Below are 18,119 nucleotides of genomic sequence, written 5' to 3'. Positions count from 1 at the left end.
AATTGTTGAATTTTATGTGCCATAGACTTTTTATTCCCAAATATCAACAAAAAGTAGCCCTTTTGTGTGACATGCCTGAGAAAACCACCCTCCACCTCTTCACATAATGTCCCCTCGTTGGCTTAACTCCCATTGCCCATCCACCGTTACTACCTTCCATTTTTGAATGCTTCATATTACACTACATATACAATAAAATGTTATAACATTTTCATAATAGTTTAGATGTTAATCCACCATAAGTATAAATAAAGTTATAAAATACTATATCTAAACCCACCACAACTAAAAATAAAGGCGTTGAGAAAATATTGTGACATTTTATTTTTGGTACCTAGACTTTCTATATAATACTATATCTCTTCCAAACACAAGCTATTCTTAAACCTCCCCTCCATGTAGACCCAAAACATTTACTCTTTGTTGTCGTCCTTGGTGACCAACTGTTGTTTCACGAAAACATTGTAAAAGGTGTATCAACTTCCCCTCAACATGTCCTTGCCAATTGGATGAGAGTATATACCTTCCACAAACAATCATTAAGAGTTTACTTTTTCTTTTCTCCACCGCTCTTTCGCCACTCCAATATAGTCTCTTCCTTCAGGCTGGCACATAATATATTTTAACATTGCTGTAAGAAAACAAAGCGTTTTCCTTGCTGTTGTTTGGTGTAATCACAGAGGATACAACTCATACTTGGGTTGATTTATTTGTCTATAATGACTCTCTAGGCTGAAGCTAGAGCTGCACTACTTGCTGCCAAATGTGTTTCAGACACCACTAGATCATATTATTTTTTAGAGATGCTTTGCTTTTAAGGTCTGTTTGGATTCCGTCTATTTTTTGAAAACTGAAAACTTATTACTGAAAACACTGTAACAAAATAATTTTTAAATATGTGAATAGTACCGTAGAACTCAAAAATGCATTGATATGCGCATTTTTGTGTTTTTGGCTGGATCGTAAACAGTGCCATGAGATCCAGTCAAAAACACAAACGCTTAAAACGTGGAAACTACCGCTATCCAAACTCACACTTAATGTCATCTATCATAAATGACATTAACTCTTTTGACAATCTTTAAATTTTATTCTTCCTCTCGTGTATTTAGTTACCTGCTAATGTCTCACCTATTTTTTGGGCCCCTTTTGTAATAGATTTGGCCCCTCCCCATCTCCAATCTCCCAGACCCACTTCTTTTGGCAGGGAGAGTTTGATCTCATAATCATCTTTTATTTATCTCAAAAGTTATTACCAAAAAAGAAAAAAGAAACAAAACGGTGTATCACTAAACATATATTATTGACGCAATAGTAAAAATGATAGGATGAATTCAAATTAGATTTGTCACTTTATTTACACGTGTTACAGAGTTTCTATACATTTCAATAAAGTTATATCATACATATTTAGATTCAAACCTAAATAAGATAAAAAGAAAAATAAAAGAATTTAGATATACTGTGATATTTAGATCCTAAATCAGATAAAAAGAACAATTAAAGAATTTATATATACTGATAATCAACTTCACTGCCTTTTTTTTTTTTTTGGGGGGGGGGGGGGGGGGGGGGGGGGGGAAGGGGGGGGGTTGTTTTTCTCTCATCCTTCAGGATGACATTCAAGTCTGCAGCTTCAAAAGATCCATTTCAACCTTAAAATTGCGGCTACTAATCTGAAACTTAAAAGAGAAAGGAAAGTAAAAGAAGTGATTTCAGAAATTCAATTCGACACATCACATATTACCAAATTACTTCCCTCAAATTTTCACATAGGACCAAAGATTCAGTAAAAAATCTAGTAAAAGAGTCCAACTAGGGGGAATTTGGAAAACCCTAAACATGTGCATGCCGTAAGTGCATACAAAAAGAGGTCAGGAGAATATATACCCATACCAAACTAGTTGGTTGTGATGCAGATATAGTATGTGAAAAAGGTTTGAGATGGTCCTTATACCAAACAATATGACAACTATGGTTCATCCAAATAGAGAGTCACATATATTGCTTCAAATTCACTAAACAAGGTATACAAAGAAATAAATTACCATAATTCCTATACGGTTGTTAAAGATGATTGCTATCATATTCTCTATCCTTGTTGTCTGTCATTTTTAAGATCCATCCAGAGTATCAGCTGGAGAGCTGTCATATTCAACCAGTTAATTATAAACCCTAATAAAAAATGACAAGATTTGGTTATAAGTTCAACTCAGCTGAAGCTTGTATTTTCAGCAAAACATACAAATTAACTATAACTTAATTCATTAGTTATGCCAGAAAAACACAGGTTCATTTCCAGTAAACCTGTTTGGAAGAATATGCAAAAAGTGCAAACTGAAACTTAAAGACACTAGAAATCACCTGGCTATTTACAAATGCATTTACAATACCCAAATTGTTTCGGGGATCAGCGCCAGTATTGAGCCCACCGATGAATGGTCTCAACCATTTGAGGAAACAATGCACTAACACTCTCATTGATAAGATCCTGGAAAAAATGTATGCAGGCTTCATCATCCAAGTCTAAGCGGAACTTCTCCTGGAGCTGTATGACATCAACATTCCCAGTTAAAACACAAAACACAAACAAATGTTTACCATAATTAAAATGAGATTACAAACATAAAGAAACTCACCTTAAGGATTCCCTTCTCAGGGTCAGAGGCTATGTCAGGAATGTTGGAACCCGCCATGAGATGAAACAGATTTAAAATTAGGTTACTAGATTTCCGAAGAATGTTGTATGCCTCACAACAATAGGACTTGAACCTTGTATAATATTGACTGCAGGAGGAAAAAACAATCAGCAATTTGCACTCTTGTAAACTGATTTTGCAGCACCAAGCTAAGGGCCTTTGATGTCACAAGTTTAATGCAACTTCATCTGGCAAAGATGACATAAACAAAAACACCAAAGAGTTAAAAACTATTTACCTTTCAGCTCCACCCATAGCCTCAACCATTTCTTTGCAAAGCTTCATTGGCGGTGGAAACGGCTTGGGGTCACGGCCAAGAATGAAACCAAAATCAACATGGAATAAACGCCCATCATCTCTGAGGAGAAGGTTGTCTAGGTGCCTATGGAACAAAAAACCTAATGTCTTAAAATAAAAAATAGTGCTTCAAATTGGCATATTCCAAATGGTCCTAAGAACTGGAAATGTCAACATGCTTTCCTGGTGAACCATCCACCATTTCACAGAGCAGACAATAACAGGTACAGAAAATTGTCAATAAAAGGGACTGACTGCATTCTATTATAAATCAGGGATGAAAAACTCCGCGCTCAATTTAAATGTTGCAGCATAAAACATGTCCAATGACCTTATATATTCTACAAGCAATATCAACTGAACACTAGGAGTGGTTTGATCAAATAAGGGATCAGAACACTCCTATAAACATGAAACAAAAGCAAACCTAACTCTCATAGTTCAAGCCCAGCTCCAACTACTTCTTTGTAAGTGAAATGAGGTACTTATTTCGGTTTGAATAGGGGGTAGACCTTTTTTGGTTGAAGTAGCCATGACTTTGGTCATAGTCAGTTTAAACAAATAAACCCAGTCCACTTGCAGCCATGTTGATAAAAATTACCAAGTTTCATGACTTGCATCAGCACTAAGAAATACATGTAGCAACAGAACTTGAGACAGAAAATGGTTATATGTTTCTAATGATGAAGCATTTTTCACCTTTTAAAAAGAAATGGGATGAATTTTATATAGGGAAAAATATAAAGCCATTAAATTTTATACTAGTACCAAGCTGCACATGTAGATGGTTACAATGAAACCAACTGTAAACAATAGTTACCTGTCTCCAATGCCCAGTATATAAGTGATAACAGAGTAGCCAGCACAGCTTTTTATAAATGTTTCAAGACAGGTAGCTGTAATGCCAAATGGTCCATGCTCATCCGGATGAAACTTCTGGAGATAACTTATAATGCTACGATGCTCCGACAGAATCTGGATACCAAAAAAAAAAAAAAAACACATATCTTACTAACCCACTGCAAAATTTTACATGATACAAGGAGGATAACATATGGTCAAATATACGTGCAAGCATATCTCAAGAATAAATCAACACTGTGTAACTAAAAAAGACCAAAGAATGTTATTGCTAATCAACAAGGTAATGTTTGTGATAAATGTTCCAAAGTCACAATTTTATTTTTTGCAATGTTCAGATTCCATCTAATTTCCTTTGTGAAAATAATTGAAAATTATTAAAACATGTGCATGTGCTCGGATAAAAATTATGCCAAGAAATCAACTGCCCGGTCCACCAAAATTACAGCCACTTGTGTAATTTTTAAGCACGTAGTAGAACTGGTCTCATCATAAGCACCTAGGCACCAACAGCCTCTCATAACAAAGTCAACGTTTCTGAGGTCAAAATCATCCAAGTACGCTCAACACTAATAATTTAAAATCCCATTCAGGTTGCATTCATAAAAGTAGATACTCTGAAACATTTGTCTGTTCTAGCAGGCTATGTGCTAGTTACACAAAATCCCATATCAAGAATATGTATTTTAATATTATACAATGTCGGCGTGTAATTGCAACCTTGGTTCATCTTTATAAAAATTATATGATCAATAATAAATTTTCTTCATAAATGCAAGCATGCATATTTGATTATATAATCTAATAGTTTTTTTTCAAGACACAAATGATATCAGAGTTGATCATCATGCTCCAGGGTTTACAGCATGTAATCCCGCAATCCAAATGCCCTGGATCTTGCCTCTGATTAATGAACATGATTACAAAATACTTAATCATGTGACTAATATAAATAATTTAAAACTTCAAAATCAAGAATGACATCTATTTTCTGTTAAATGTCAGCAATTTTTGTGAGAAATTGCATCTTTTACCCATATAAAGTAACTAAAATTGACTAAAATCTATGACGCACTAACACGACACGGACATGGACATAGCAATACGATAATTTTTGAAAAATAAGGATACGACACAACATGGACACGGCAATTAAATAATTAATTAAATATTATATTTAGGCATATTTTTTAGACATAAAATACGTTTATGTCTAGAATTTAAATTATGTAAGAACTACAAATAAGTAAACTAACACCCAAAAGTAGTACAATAATACACATAAAATGTTTAGAGTACAAACCAAAAGTTTAAATAGGCTACATTCAACATCAAACTAAAAACATAAAAGGAAACCAAGCTTTAAACTTTCAAGATTACCATAGAACAACAAGTTCAACATCAAACTAAAAACATAAAAGGATAACAAGTTTTAAACTTTCAAGATTATCACAGAACAACAACATCATCGTCATCAACATAGTCATCATTCTCAACAAGACTTATCTTCATCTCTGGCTCATCTAGTGTGAGATAAGCAATCTCAAGCAACCCAGGTCCTCCTTTAGTCTAAAATAACCACAATTAAATATAAAAATACTCATATCTCTCTTGAAGATGTTTTCCTTCCAACATCACATATATACTTATAAAAAATCACAAATATTTAGTGGCAATATTTGTGAAATTCACAACATTTCCAAGAGACCAAAAAGGACAATCAACATTGATAGAATCTACCATGCCAGATTCTTATTATTTAATATTTAATGATCATCATCGAAATATTAAGATAAGAATGATGCCTTGGAAGTGAAATTTATAGAATACAAAGTAAATGGTATTGTACACAGTACTCATATCAATGAAGCAACTTCAGAGGACATAATACCTGTGCCAAAGAACGGGATGGTATGAATTCCAACATGCCTTCATCTTGTCCAGTTGCTAGAACCTTATACGGAGTTAAGTGCAGATCAAGATTTTCCAATTTAAGCAATCGATCCATGAGTGATACCATTTGAATAACCTACAGGAACCGCATATCCATATAACCTCAGTCATGTTATCACATGCACATCTGTGTGTCAAAGAAAGAGAGGGAATGTTTAATAGCTACCAGTTGGTCTTGACGAATATCATCTCCCTTCTTAAATATGATTTTGCAACTTCCACCATTTGCTGTTCGGAAAGTCAGGCGCAAGGGATGCAATGCACTTTTGAATATTGATGACTCGGATGGCACAATCCCAGTAATAAGGACATTTGGAGCCATTGGTGATCGAATCGGCTGAAAATGTGGCAAGCTAACAGAATTTAATATAACTGATAAAATTTGAGCAGCTTCCAAGAATTAATCAGATACAATAGGTCAAGTTGATTAAGCCCCAATTGTTTGATAGATGAGTTGAACAACAGGCAAAAAGATTGTTAAATTTAATAATACCTCTTCAAAATAGGTAAGTTCACTAAGAAGACCAGAAAGCAGCTGTCTAAGCTTTTCGATTTTCTTCTGAGTATTACCACGTACATTTCTTACATCTCTCATAATTGAACACAACTGAGCAGTCAATTCTGTCTGACGTACCAAACTTTGCCACAACTTAAATCCATCTTCATCTCCATTTACACCAGCTGCCAACTGTTATAAAGTAGACATAATTATAAGACTGTAGAGATGCTAAATTATACATTTCCAAAACCACAAAGACGTTCATTCATACCATCACACTTACATTGGGATGATACCATTTTCATAGACAGTTACATTTTATAGAGAATAATGTTCCACACAGCAATTGTCATGTATGACAATTAAAATATTTTCATAGAATGAGTATTTATAACTTCTATCCTTTTATATTCCTATGCTAGAAGCAGCAGATGTAGCTAAAGGAAGATATTTTCATGTTTTAGATTATTATAAGTTCTGAATACCCAAAGAAAGATTTGTTTGCATTTTATCAACTGGATACAGATAAGGGCATACATTACATATCCTGATAATAAAAACAAAAACCAATATGATACTTATCCTGATCAGAATAGACATAACACTCAAAAAATGAAAGTTTATGATCCCAAACCTTCATCATATGCTCTTCCAGAATTTCATGGGTACAATAGAAACGTTTGGCATAGGCTGGATCATGAAGCTCCACAGCAACATACCAGCGAAGAAAGCTAGCAAACTCGATATTGCGTAATGCTGTCAAAGTTCATGGGAACTCTCAGATGCCACAACAATTTAACTGCAATGTGTAGCACTTAAACATGTATACACACACACACACCCATGAGCACACACAATATACGTGAACATTACAGTGTGTACCACCTTGCACAAGGAAATGAGAAAGGCAAGATTTTATCACAAACGCGCATGCACATGCGTTGCACAAGGAAATGATAAAGGAGAGATGCTATCACACACGCATAATATGTGTACAACATGGTGCATACCACGTTGCACAAGGAAATGAGAAAGGCGAGATTTATCAGAGCGCTCAAACCGTAGAGCCTGAACCAATTGAAGTAAATAACACTGGAGCTCTTCATCATCAGCTCTTTCAAGAACACTAACAGCATATGCACGTACCTGTTAAGAGGTACTACAATTAGGCATTATCATTAAGAAATAAAATGTGTGAGATATTACACCCTCCATTCCAAATTGTTAGTCCTCTATTTTATTTTGGGATGCAAAAATGAAGTCCTATAAATTTCCTACTTATGGTTTACTTTATTTAAATGTTCAATACCCATATGGGACAGAGGGAGTCCTACATACATCAACCATGAATTATTACATCTATTTTTCTCTCTTAAATTGTAAGATTTCTTAGAAAGACATTATTGTAATAACTCTTAGTATTAACATTGATTGGCTCAGTCCAACTTACTGCAACCACATCAGAGGCCTGACTAGAGTAAGGTGAAATATTAATAAATCAGGATATCCTATCTGTGAAAATAAGGAAAAACCCTTTCTTGATCTTCTTTTCAGCTATTATGGGTGTCAAATAAATAATTCACATTGACTTTTGCAATGGCTCTACTGAGTCCAACATGCTTCCAATTAGAAAGCACAGAGCTATTATTTTTCTTTGATAACTACCTACTACAACTTTCCTGAAGGTGGAATATCAAAGAAAATACGTTAGTACCTACTATAACTGATCGGAAAAATGGCTGGCAGGGTGACATCAATCAAAATTGACACCTTTAATCCATTAGTTGAAGCACAAATGAAATTAGTAACCATATGTAAGCGCATGTATGTGTATGTAGCCATTCATAGAGAGAGTGAGAAAGGAATTCATTGAGAAAATTGTTAAACAAAGGCCTTATCTTTCAGACACGTACCTCTTCACTTTCAAAAACAGGAGATAGAAGCTCAAGCGCATCACTGACATCAATCATTACCCACTTACCCATCAATTCTAATGCCTGTTTTGCTTCCTGCACATACATTGACACAACAATCTTTTAGAATGATCTAGATCTTTGAGTACTTTGAACTTTGGTGATAGTCTATTTTAATTAATCAGAATAAAATTTTCTCATTAAAAAAAGTCATCTAAACTTGTTCCTTAAAGAAAATACAAGCATGAGAGAGAGAGAGATGCAATTTTATTGGTAAAAGATGGCATACAAAAATAAAAGTATAAACTGATGCATAATTTATATTAAAATTAGTTAACTATACAGTAATCTACAATGAAGTGTTATAATATGTGAAAGACAGTCAAATGATGGATAACTGGAGGCATACCATCAAAAGTGCAGTACCTGAGACCTGAAATTTATCCCATCTCCATTGGGGGATTATACATGATATGGCTAGGGGGAGCTTCCCCCGTTTTTGCATCATTGTGACTAGAATGGCAAATGAAAGAAACAATATAACGAAACTACTGGAAGACTAGCACACTGGATCTCTGCCCCTAAACCTAGTACACCAGGTTCCAAGTTCCATTTTGTGTCCATATCCTCAAGGTAATAATTTTGAACACAAGATTTCTAACTCAAGGGCATGAGGGAGCATATGCTATGGCACGAACTCCTTGTGTAAACTAACAAAGGCAGTGACATCACCTGAAAATTAAGGTGCAGTGAATGAACTACCTTTTTGTTCAAAAACAAGTCAGGACAAGTCCCTGCTTCATAGTTCAATCTTCTTGAACTACATTGATTTTTTATGCTAATATGTCAAGAAAGAAAGAAACATCTTAATTTTCATCTGATAATGAGTTTTTTATTTTATTTTTTATAATAAATATCTGAATGAGTATTTTTATCAGGGAATCACTTAAGGATACAGTCAAATCCTGAGCTTCTATATGTTTATATGTTTGAGGATATGAACATTCTTGAAATAACTTGTCCCGAGAATAGAAAGGAATAAAATTCCCGCTTATGAGGTCTTTCATACTGATCTTCCCCCAAAGAACACGGTTCAAAACCCACTTATAATTGCTAAATCAGCAGGGTATCAATCAACAATATAGCTAGAAGCTCTACGGCATTACAAGTCTCTTGCCTAAGGGGTAGGCTAGAGTCAATCCTATTTACTTTAGCAGTTCTCCTTTCCTGGTAAAGCTTTAAAGCACCTATCCACTATCAGCAAGGTTTCATAGGTGCATGGTGACTTCAAGTGATGATGATATTGAAAATGGTCTCAAGTTATGGCAACTTGTCAAGCACCATATTCAGACTGCTTCAAGTTAGTCGTATAGTCATGTTTTAAAAATTGGATTTTCCCTTCCTGATTTGTTTGATCATTGTAGTTTGGGTTCTTGATAGTACATTTCCAGTGTACGTGGGTCTGTTTTATTCTTAATAAAATTTTCGATACTTGCAACCAAAAAAAAAAAAAAAAGAAGAAGAATGCCACTACAAAATCTCAAAAATGTCTATAATGTGGACTGTTAATTAAAACAAGCATTTATGTCATTCAAATAATGATCTAAGTTTTCCACATTTGGAGGAACAAAAGTTAAAGATATAATAGCTTTTTCCATCTTATGCCATTACATGTAATTTGTAATTCTCTTAGAGGAAGCCTTACACACGAGCATTCACATCAAAAAATATATAGAAGATAAGTTAAATCAGAAGAAGAGTGTGAAAAGCAGATGCTGAAACAATCTTGATAAAAATCAGAGGATAAATGATACAATAAAGAAATAAGAGGATATAGATTAACCACTCTATCAATATCTAGTTCAAATTCTGACCACCACCTACCTTTCTACCCCTCTTGATTAGTGGGGGGACGCTTAAATGTACAGATGGGCCAATAATATAATAAAAGTTATACACAATAAAAGATGTGATGGAAAAACAAGAAATGAACGAAAGTAAGTCTTTAAAGCTTCAGTTATACAGTCCATAAATAATTGGGAAAAAAAAAAAGGGCTGACCTGAACATCACTCCATTCAACACATCGGAGAAACTTTGTGAGAGCCCTTTTCTCAGACATCAATGAAAAACGGAATTTCCAAAGTAGCTGCCTCTCATCTCCACTCAAAGTCCTTGTTGGTGGGTACTTCAGTATTCTTTGTATTGACCTTCAACAAGGAGTATGCAAAAATGATATATATAAAATAAAATAAGAATTTCAATGAACAAAATGATGGTAAAAAATGAAAAGAAAAAAAGAAAATCTAGCTCTAGCTATCATTTGAATTTATCCAAATGTAATAATGTGCTTTAAATGCATAACTCCAGCAAGATCCAAAATCATTAATTTTGAAGAATTTAAGTATTCTTTCACACAGGATTTGGCTTTTTGAGTCCCATGTATTACATTTTAAATACATTTCTTTTTCCTTTCAATTTGATACCTTTAGTAAAAAAAACCTTATTTAAAAAAAAATAAACATACTTTTACATAAATGCTTAATGTATTCCTAGTAGGCATGACACTTGGTTGTTTTCAGGTGATTTAAGAGCTATTTGTTCAGGACTGTATTACTCCACATATTAATATTTTTAGATTAAGGAAGATGATTTGAAGGTCTAAGTGCTAATTGCAGACTTTGAACCTGAAGTCAAACAAGAATATTAGTTCAAACCCTTCTTCAAGATAAAGAGGTCAGGCCTATCAAAAACTGGCCAACCAGGAACATCTTTCCAACTTGTTCACAATAGGAAATTAGTGTTAAAAAACAAATTAAATGCAATACCAAAACCGTTGATAACTTTAGGAAAGTACTTAAACATATAGAAAAATTTATGTTTAAACTTTTATATAAGACACTAAAGTCAGAGGCAAAGTAAAACCTGTTTAGCTTGGGCATAGTAGGGCCAAAGTTTGCCAGTTCTAGCATAGTCACATGACAGTTAAGGGGTCAAACATGATTTTCCTAAGCAAGGCTCAATTATCCAACCTAGTCAACCAAGCTTTATCCACCAACCCGCCTTAAATACATATCCACAAACAAACAACTTATTAGATAGTCCCCTCATATTTTATAAAGAATGATGAAGATGTTTACAGTTCTGATCACCTAGGGCTTCCTATAACACAAATATTATCACAATCAAATTCCTACTACACAAAACCATCATTTGCTTTGAAGTTCCTAGATTCAACCACAATCAAATATATTAAATTATTAATGTTGCAGCAGCCAAACTGCTTTCCATCAAGAAGCGAGTCAAGCATCTCAACATATATGCCTATACATGATTCCTTTTCTTTTTTTTTTCAAAGTAATAAGTTTCATTAAAAAAATAATCCAAAAAAAAAAAAAACCAATAATGTATAAGGAGGATATTGAGAAAAATAAAACAAAAGTAACCAATAATTTGAGTTTAACCCAATTGAATCTTGATGTAAGAATTTCAATAAATAAATTTTTGATAAGTAAGCTTACTTATAAATAAATAATAAATTCAAGCTTACTTTCTCTCATTAGAGCTTGGTTTAAGATCCCTGTCAATAATACCACGGGTTAAACTCCTAGCGAGCTTTAGTTGCTTGTGCTCAGAGGGATTTATCTTTCCCACTTCTGGGTCCCAAACAATAACAATTTCATTTGTTGACGTTAGAGGAGATGGTAATAAGAAATTTGCTCCTGATTCCTACATTTCCAACAAAAAAAGATTACTTCAGATTAAGAATAAAAGTGAAAATAAAGTTGCTACCATGTATAAATCTTGGATCAATAATTTAACCAAAAAATAATCTTGGATCAATAGAAGAATAGAAGATAAGAGTCAATCCACACTATAAATCTGAAATAAATTCAATTACATGGCATTTCAACAAAAAACCACAACCAAAATCCAAGTCGTTTTAAGATGTGATAAAATTTAAGATCAAGTTCACAGGTGCCTAATCTAAATGCAGGCATAATTAAAAACCTATGGGTTTTTGAGAGCTCCAAAGGATTGAGACAAGGTGATCCATTGTCTCCTTTGTTGTTTTTTTTGTTGTTGTTGTTTTTTTTTTTTTTTTTTTTTTTTTTTTGGAAGCCCTTGGAAGAATGTTGGATAAAGCTATCAACGAAGGTTGCATGTCAAGGTCGCATGTCAGGCTTTAGTGTGGGTAATTTAGGGGGAAGATCCTTGGCAGTGTCTCATCTCCTCTTTGCAAATGACACTCTAATTTTTTGTGATGCTGATCTAGATCAGATTTTGATTCTCCATATGATCCTTATTTGGTTTGAGGTAATTTTTGGTCTAAAGATAAATCTGGGCAAGTCAGAATTGGTTCCTGTTGGAGTGGTGCATAATATTGACTTATAGTTGAATGTCCTTGGCTGCAAGCAAGGTACTCTTCCAATGAAATATTTGCCTATTTGGGTCTTCCTTTGGGTGCTAAATTCAAGGATAAGAAAATATGGAACCTGATTCTGGAGAAGATGGAAACGAGATTAGCGGGATGGAAACATTTGTACCTATCCAAGGGAAGTAGAGTCACTTTAATCAAAAGCACTCTATCTAATTTACCCACATATTTTCTATCCGTATTTCCTATACCTGCTGTTATGGCTAACAGAATTGAGAAACTTCAACGGAATTTCTTATGGAGTGGCATTGGTGACAAACCCAAATTTCATTTGGATAAATGGGCTACTATTTGTTCTCCCATTTCTTCGGGTGGCTTAAGGATAAGAAAGGTAAGACTTTTTAATGAAACTTTACTTGGGAAGTGGCTATGGAGATTTGGGATTGAGAAGGATGCCCTTTGAAGGCAAGTGATAGAGGTGAAATATGGATGTGTATGGGATGGCTGGTGTACCAGATCTGTTAATGGTCCATATGGTGTTGGTTTGTGGAATTTTTTTTTTTTTGATAAGTGACATAAAGATTTTATTAAAAAAAATAACACAACCCAGTACATAGGAAATGTACTAAAGGGGCAAAAACATCAAGATACCAAGTTACAAAGATCAAGAAAAACAAGAAGGGAAAGACAAGAAAAAGATGGTAAAACTAAACACCATTCAAGTAGAGTAAAAAAGACAAGACTTAAACTCAAGAATGGACCATTCGCATCCCCAAAGCTTCTAGCATTCCATTCCCACCATATACACCACATCAAACAGTGCAGCACAATCCTCCATATATCTATATTGTGATGTCATTCGAAATTGCATGACCAAGAATCCAACAAATCCACTACCCTTTGCAACATCACCCAACAATACCAAACAAGTAAAGGACCATACTCCACATCTCATATGCTATAGATAATCTACAGATTCCCCGCACCTTTTGCACATATAACACCACTCCAGTACAACAATATGCCTCTTCCAAAGATTATTAGTAGTTAAAATCTTGCCTAAAGAAGCAGTCCAAGAGAAAAAAGCTACCCGAGGAGGAACCTTCAATTGCCACACCATTTTCCAAGAGAAAGATACGACAATAGAAGGGGAGAGAGTGATAATACCCATGGCCTTCTTTTTGACTCTATATTCTGTATGATACTGGTGATGGATCTAGGATGAAGTTTTGGCAAGACCGTTGGTGTGGTGAGACATCTCTTGCAATCAGCTATCCTGAATTGTTTAGATTTTGCTAAGATAAGGAGGCTAGTGTGGCTACACTTACGAAGTCCACTAATGGAGTCCTCTTTTGGGATGTAAGTTTCTTTAGGGGTGTGCATGCTTGGGAATTAGAGGCTACGTCAGAAATCACGGATACCATATATGGTTCTTCAGTAAGGGGGTTTGGTGAGGATAAGATGTGTTGGAAACCTGATAGATATAAGGGGTTCATGGTTAATCAGTTAATGATTATTATAGTATTTTAGTGGGCTCTAATGACTACTGTTTTCCTTGGAAAAGTATTTGGAAACAGAAGATTCCTTCTCGAGTAGTTTTCTTTGTTTGCACTGCTACTTTAGGAAAACGTTTGACGATTGACAATATACGAAAAAGGAAGGTTTGGATATTGGATTGGTGCTACATGTGCAAGTGTAATGGTGAATTGGTTGACCATCTCTTTCTTCATTGTTCGGTTGCTATAGATCTGTGGTCTATGGTTTTGGGTTTATTTGGAGTAAGCTGGGTTATGCCGCAATCCGTTGTGGGGCTACTAGCTTGTTGGCAAGGCAGGTTTGTTCATCATTGAAATAGTCATATATGGTAAATTGTTCCCCATTGTTTAATGTGGTCTCTTTGGAGGGAGAGAAATGGTAGGTGTTTTGAAGATAATGAGAGATCCATACTAGAACTCAAGTTATTTTTTTTAGGAACTTTATTGGATTGGTTGGTTGCTATGCGAAACCAATCATTCTCTTCTTTTCTTGATTTCCTTGATTCTTGTAATTTTTGTACTTGAATTGTTGACCACTTGTACACTCCCTGTGTACTAGGGTGTTCCTTTTTTGATATCAATAAAACTTATTACTTATAAAAAATAAAAATAAAATGATTCTATCCCAAAAAACATAAACTACTTGATAGAAGTAAACTCATAAAAAATACTAAGGATGCAAAGATACTCATGAGTCTCATGACACATGCACAGATAGTACAGTGTCAAAAGCAATTAAATAAATTATCAAGCAACAAATAAATTAGTGAATTGCAGATGGGCACTACCTGGAAAACAACCCGATGTTCAAAGCTACAGAAATCAACAATCAGGTACAGATGAGAACCTCCATTTTTAGAGCTTTCACGCTCTTTGATTCTCTCCTTAGCTTTAATTGTGAGGCGGTCCAACCAATCAACACGTTGAATCTGTCCCCTCTCGTACTTATTCTCAAGCTTTTCCAAGCGCTCCAACTCTCCACGCTCATGCCGCGGGACCTATACGAAAAAAACCACACTATAGAGAAAAAGATCTAACTATTTCATAAAATTAGCATGGCAAAGAGCTTGAAATGCGATATCCTAATAAAGTGATAAGAAAACCTTTCCAGGAGTAGCTGTAGGAAAGGACCCATCTGCTTCTTTTCCTGGCCAAAGCCTAAGCTTTTGCTTCCCTGTTTTGAGTTGTTTCTTGCTGTTAAAGAGAAGAATTGTTGCTCCACCAATTAATCCCTCATCTTTCTCACACGAAACATCCCAAACCTATATTCCCAGTAAGATTTAGGATAAAAGCTCGGCTATTAGGATCTCAATAGTGGGGGAAAAAAGGAAACTGATATGTATTATGAACTAATACAATAACCAAGATATATAACTGACTACACTATGATGGAAATGTAGAGCAACAAAAGGGTGAGCACTGAGTAGGACCACAGAAGATGTGGACCAAAAAAGAATAGTCATGCATCTACAACATTTACTTTTACTGCTAAAAATAAAACCTCTTGTTTACACTCTAGCGATTGCTAACAATGCAACAAAACATTCAAGGTACAGTAGAAGGCAGCCACTAAACTGAACCATGCCTTTGCCCGAATTCTTTAGGATAGCTAAATGAGTCTGAAAGGAGCATGTTCATAAGTTCACCTGACTTTATACAATGATAAATTGGAGATAACAACAACATAAGCAGATTATTGCCAACTTACTGTTAAAGCAAGTTGTGAGTGAACAGTTAAGTCTCGATATTTTGTGCTCAATGTTATGAGTTCATTCCAACAAGATGGAGGTCCGGTTGATTCCAACCTGGCATCAAAAATTAAATTCAATAGATATAAGACAGCAATAGGATTGATATTTTTTTAAAAAGAAAAATGCAATAAAATTCAATTGATACGTTAGAAGTAGCATGATTTCAACCCGTAAGATCTTGCATTCTACCAATGCCTAACAGCCTAAATAAAATTTAGGGGAAAAAATCACGAAATTAAAAGTCGATAAAACAGGAAATTAAATTACAAGTACAGCCAAACTCATGTTGAGGGGTGAAAGGGGAAGAAAGACGAGAAATGAAAAAAAAAAAATATATATATATATATATATATACATATACATATATATAGAATATGCACATTCATGTGCTTGCTTGTATACGTGGATGCCATTCTTCCCATATGACCAGCTGAGACAGACCTCACCACAAAATTGAAACCTCTTTTTTATTCCTGAGAATGAAAAGCACAAAAAGAATTCATGTAAAACCTTGTTCTTGTAGGAAGGCCAAATGGAGCACCATCAATGTACAACGTGCACTCAACATATAGCTCTGCCCTCCTCTCCTCTGTAGCGGACTCAGTTTCTGCAGGAGAAGTTAATAGCACACAGTTTAGCATAAAGTTGTAACGGTTTTAAAAAGCATTACTGTGTTGCGTATTGCTCACATCACTGATCTAAAGCATTTTCAATAGATTATCAAGCAAAACTACAGATGATAATCAGTCAGTAATATCATTCCAATTCAAATTCGAACTAGCTTGCAAAGACAGCGGATTGCAGAAAAGACTTGCAAATATTTCTTTATTAGTAATTACACATGCACCCAGTGGGTCTTGAACCCACGACCTCGCTAGAGCTTATTGACACTAATGATTTGCAAATTTGGGTACTTAAAAAAATTATTTAAATTAATATCAATAATTTAGTAGAATATGCATATTGCTCCATTTTAGTAAAAAGTAATTCATTGACCTATTTATACACTTAGTTTTTAGTATTTCTTAACTTAATTTTTGCTATTATGATACAATAAAAAAAAAAATTTAAGTTTTATTACATTTTTCAAAGAAGTAATTAACATTCAGTCATTTATTGAAATCTAAGTTGGGGCAATTGACATAAAATTAGAGAAGATTTGAAATCTAAGTTGGAGCACTTGGCACAAAATTAAAGTTGATTAGCTGAGTCCTTTATTGAGCTGAGCTTCTACTCTAAATCTAATTCGTTAGACCCAATAGCACATAGAAATAAATAAATTGTTCAAAGCACATGAAACAATAATAAATAAATAAAATTCAATTATCCCCAATAGACTGAAAATTTTCTGGGTAACCAAACGGAACATAAGAGATGTAATTATTGAAGAAGAAGAAGAAGGTACCTGAATTGGTTGACTTGATTGGGGGCAAAATACCTTCCAATTTCTCAATGGAAAAGGTTACTGGGAGATTTATGTCGCAGGACAAGAAGAACCGGAACTCGTTCCCGCTCATATTTGCTTGCTTGCTACCTCTTCCTCTTCTTGCTTTGATTCGTTATATTTGGTTTTTGATTTAAGGTATTTGAGTTTGAATTGGTTTTATTTTGGGCATTTGGGTTTAAATTGGTTTGTGGGGATCAAGATTCAAGAGATGTCTTGTTAACGTATAGAACCGAAGTACTTGCGTTACGTTTTTTTTTTTATGTATATATTTTTGGTAATTAAGGAGATGGGCCGTGGGCGGGGAGAGAGCCTGAAAGTCTGATGTTTAGCAGACCATCCCAGCAGCCCAACAAGCACCGTCATGGGCTAGGAAGTTAAAAAATATATATTTGTTTACAAAACTAAAATCCCGACAAGGGAGAAGTGAGAACCTTCAAATAAGTAAAGGGAGTGTGATGGTTACTTTATAAATATAAATTTTTATAGATGGGAGGCAAAGGTTAGTGGCGGAGTCAAGTTATGACCCAAGGGGATCAGGGTTCCCCCAAATCTTTTTTGAATTCATAGGAATGTAATTTACGAATTTGACTAGAAACTATTTCTTCTTTTCGTCTGACTTCCCTTTAGTACTTCACAAATTTATAAGTCCAAAAATACTTTACTATTTGCTCTAATTCCAAGGAGACCACATGTGTATGGTTTTAAAATTATACACTTCAAAAGCAAAAGGTGATCTCTACAATATTTTCACAATAAATTATGAGAAATGTTATGTCTATAATATTTTC

The 18,119-nt window shown here is 34.5% G+C and overlaps 1 protein-coding gene across 8 annotated transcripts; it reads right to left on the bottom strand.

The window, feature by feature from the left end:
* Window positions 1-1,583: 1,583 nt before the first annotated feature.
* Window positions 1,584-17,573, bottom strand: LOC126718482 (phosphatidylinositol 3-kinase, root isoform). 8 transcript variants are annotated; one of them, XR_007652935.1, is made up of 19 exons: window positions 17,290-17,573; window positions 16,395-16,491; window positions 15,842-15,938; window positions 15,237-15,395; window positions 14,922-15,131; window positions 11,771-11,949; window positions 10,283-10,430; window positions 8,223-8,318; window positions 7,320-7,455; window positions 6,944-7,065; window positions 6,304-6,498; window positions 5,977-6,147; window positions 5,749-5,886; window positions 3,817-3,971; window positions 2,938-3,081; window positions 2,640-2,787; window positions 2,365-2,548; window positions 2,049-2,175; window positions 1,584-1,682 (listed from the first exon to the last, which is right to left on the bottom strand). XR_007652935.1 is itself a non-coding variant. In XM_050420703.1 (18 exons), exons 1-17 carry the CDS (start codon window positions 17,399-17,401, stop codon window positions 2,411-2,413), a joined length of 2,445 nt encoding a protein of 814 aa, XP_050276660.1. In that variant the 5' UTR covers window positions 17,402-17,573; the 3' UTR covers window positions 1,584-1,682; window positions 2,365-2,410. The 8 variants fall into 8 exon arrangements, 4 of the variants coding, with proteins under 4 accessions (XP_050276660.1, XP_050276657.1, XP_050276659.1 ...); XR_007652936.1 differs by having other exon boundaries at window positions 1,584-1,676; XR_007652933.1 differs by having other exon boundaries at window positions 2,049-2,145.
* Window positions 17,574-18,119: the final 546 nt, after the last annotated feature.

The sequence above is a fragment of the Quercus robur genome, chromosome 3, assembly GCF_932294415.1.
Source record: "Quercus robur chromosome 3, dhQueRobu3.1, whole genome shotgun sequence".
Taxonomy (NCBI): Eukaryota; Viridiplantae; Streptophyta; class Magnoliopsida; order Fagales; family Fagaceae; genus Quercus; species Quercus robur.
The sequence above is the reverse complement of the archived record's forward strand: the minus strand, read 5'-3'. Positions and strand labels throughout refer to the sequence as shown.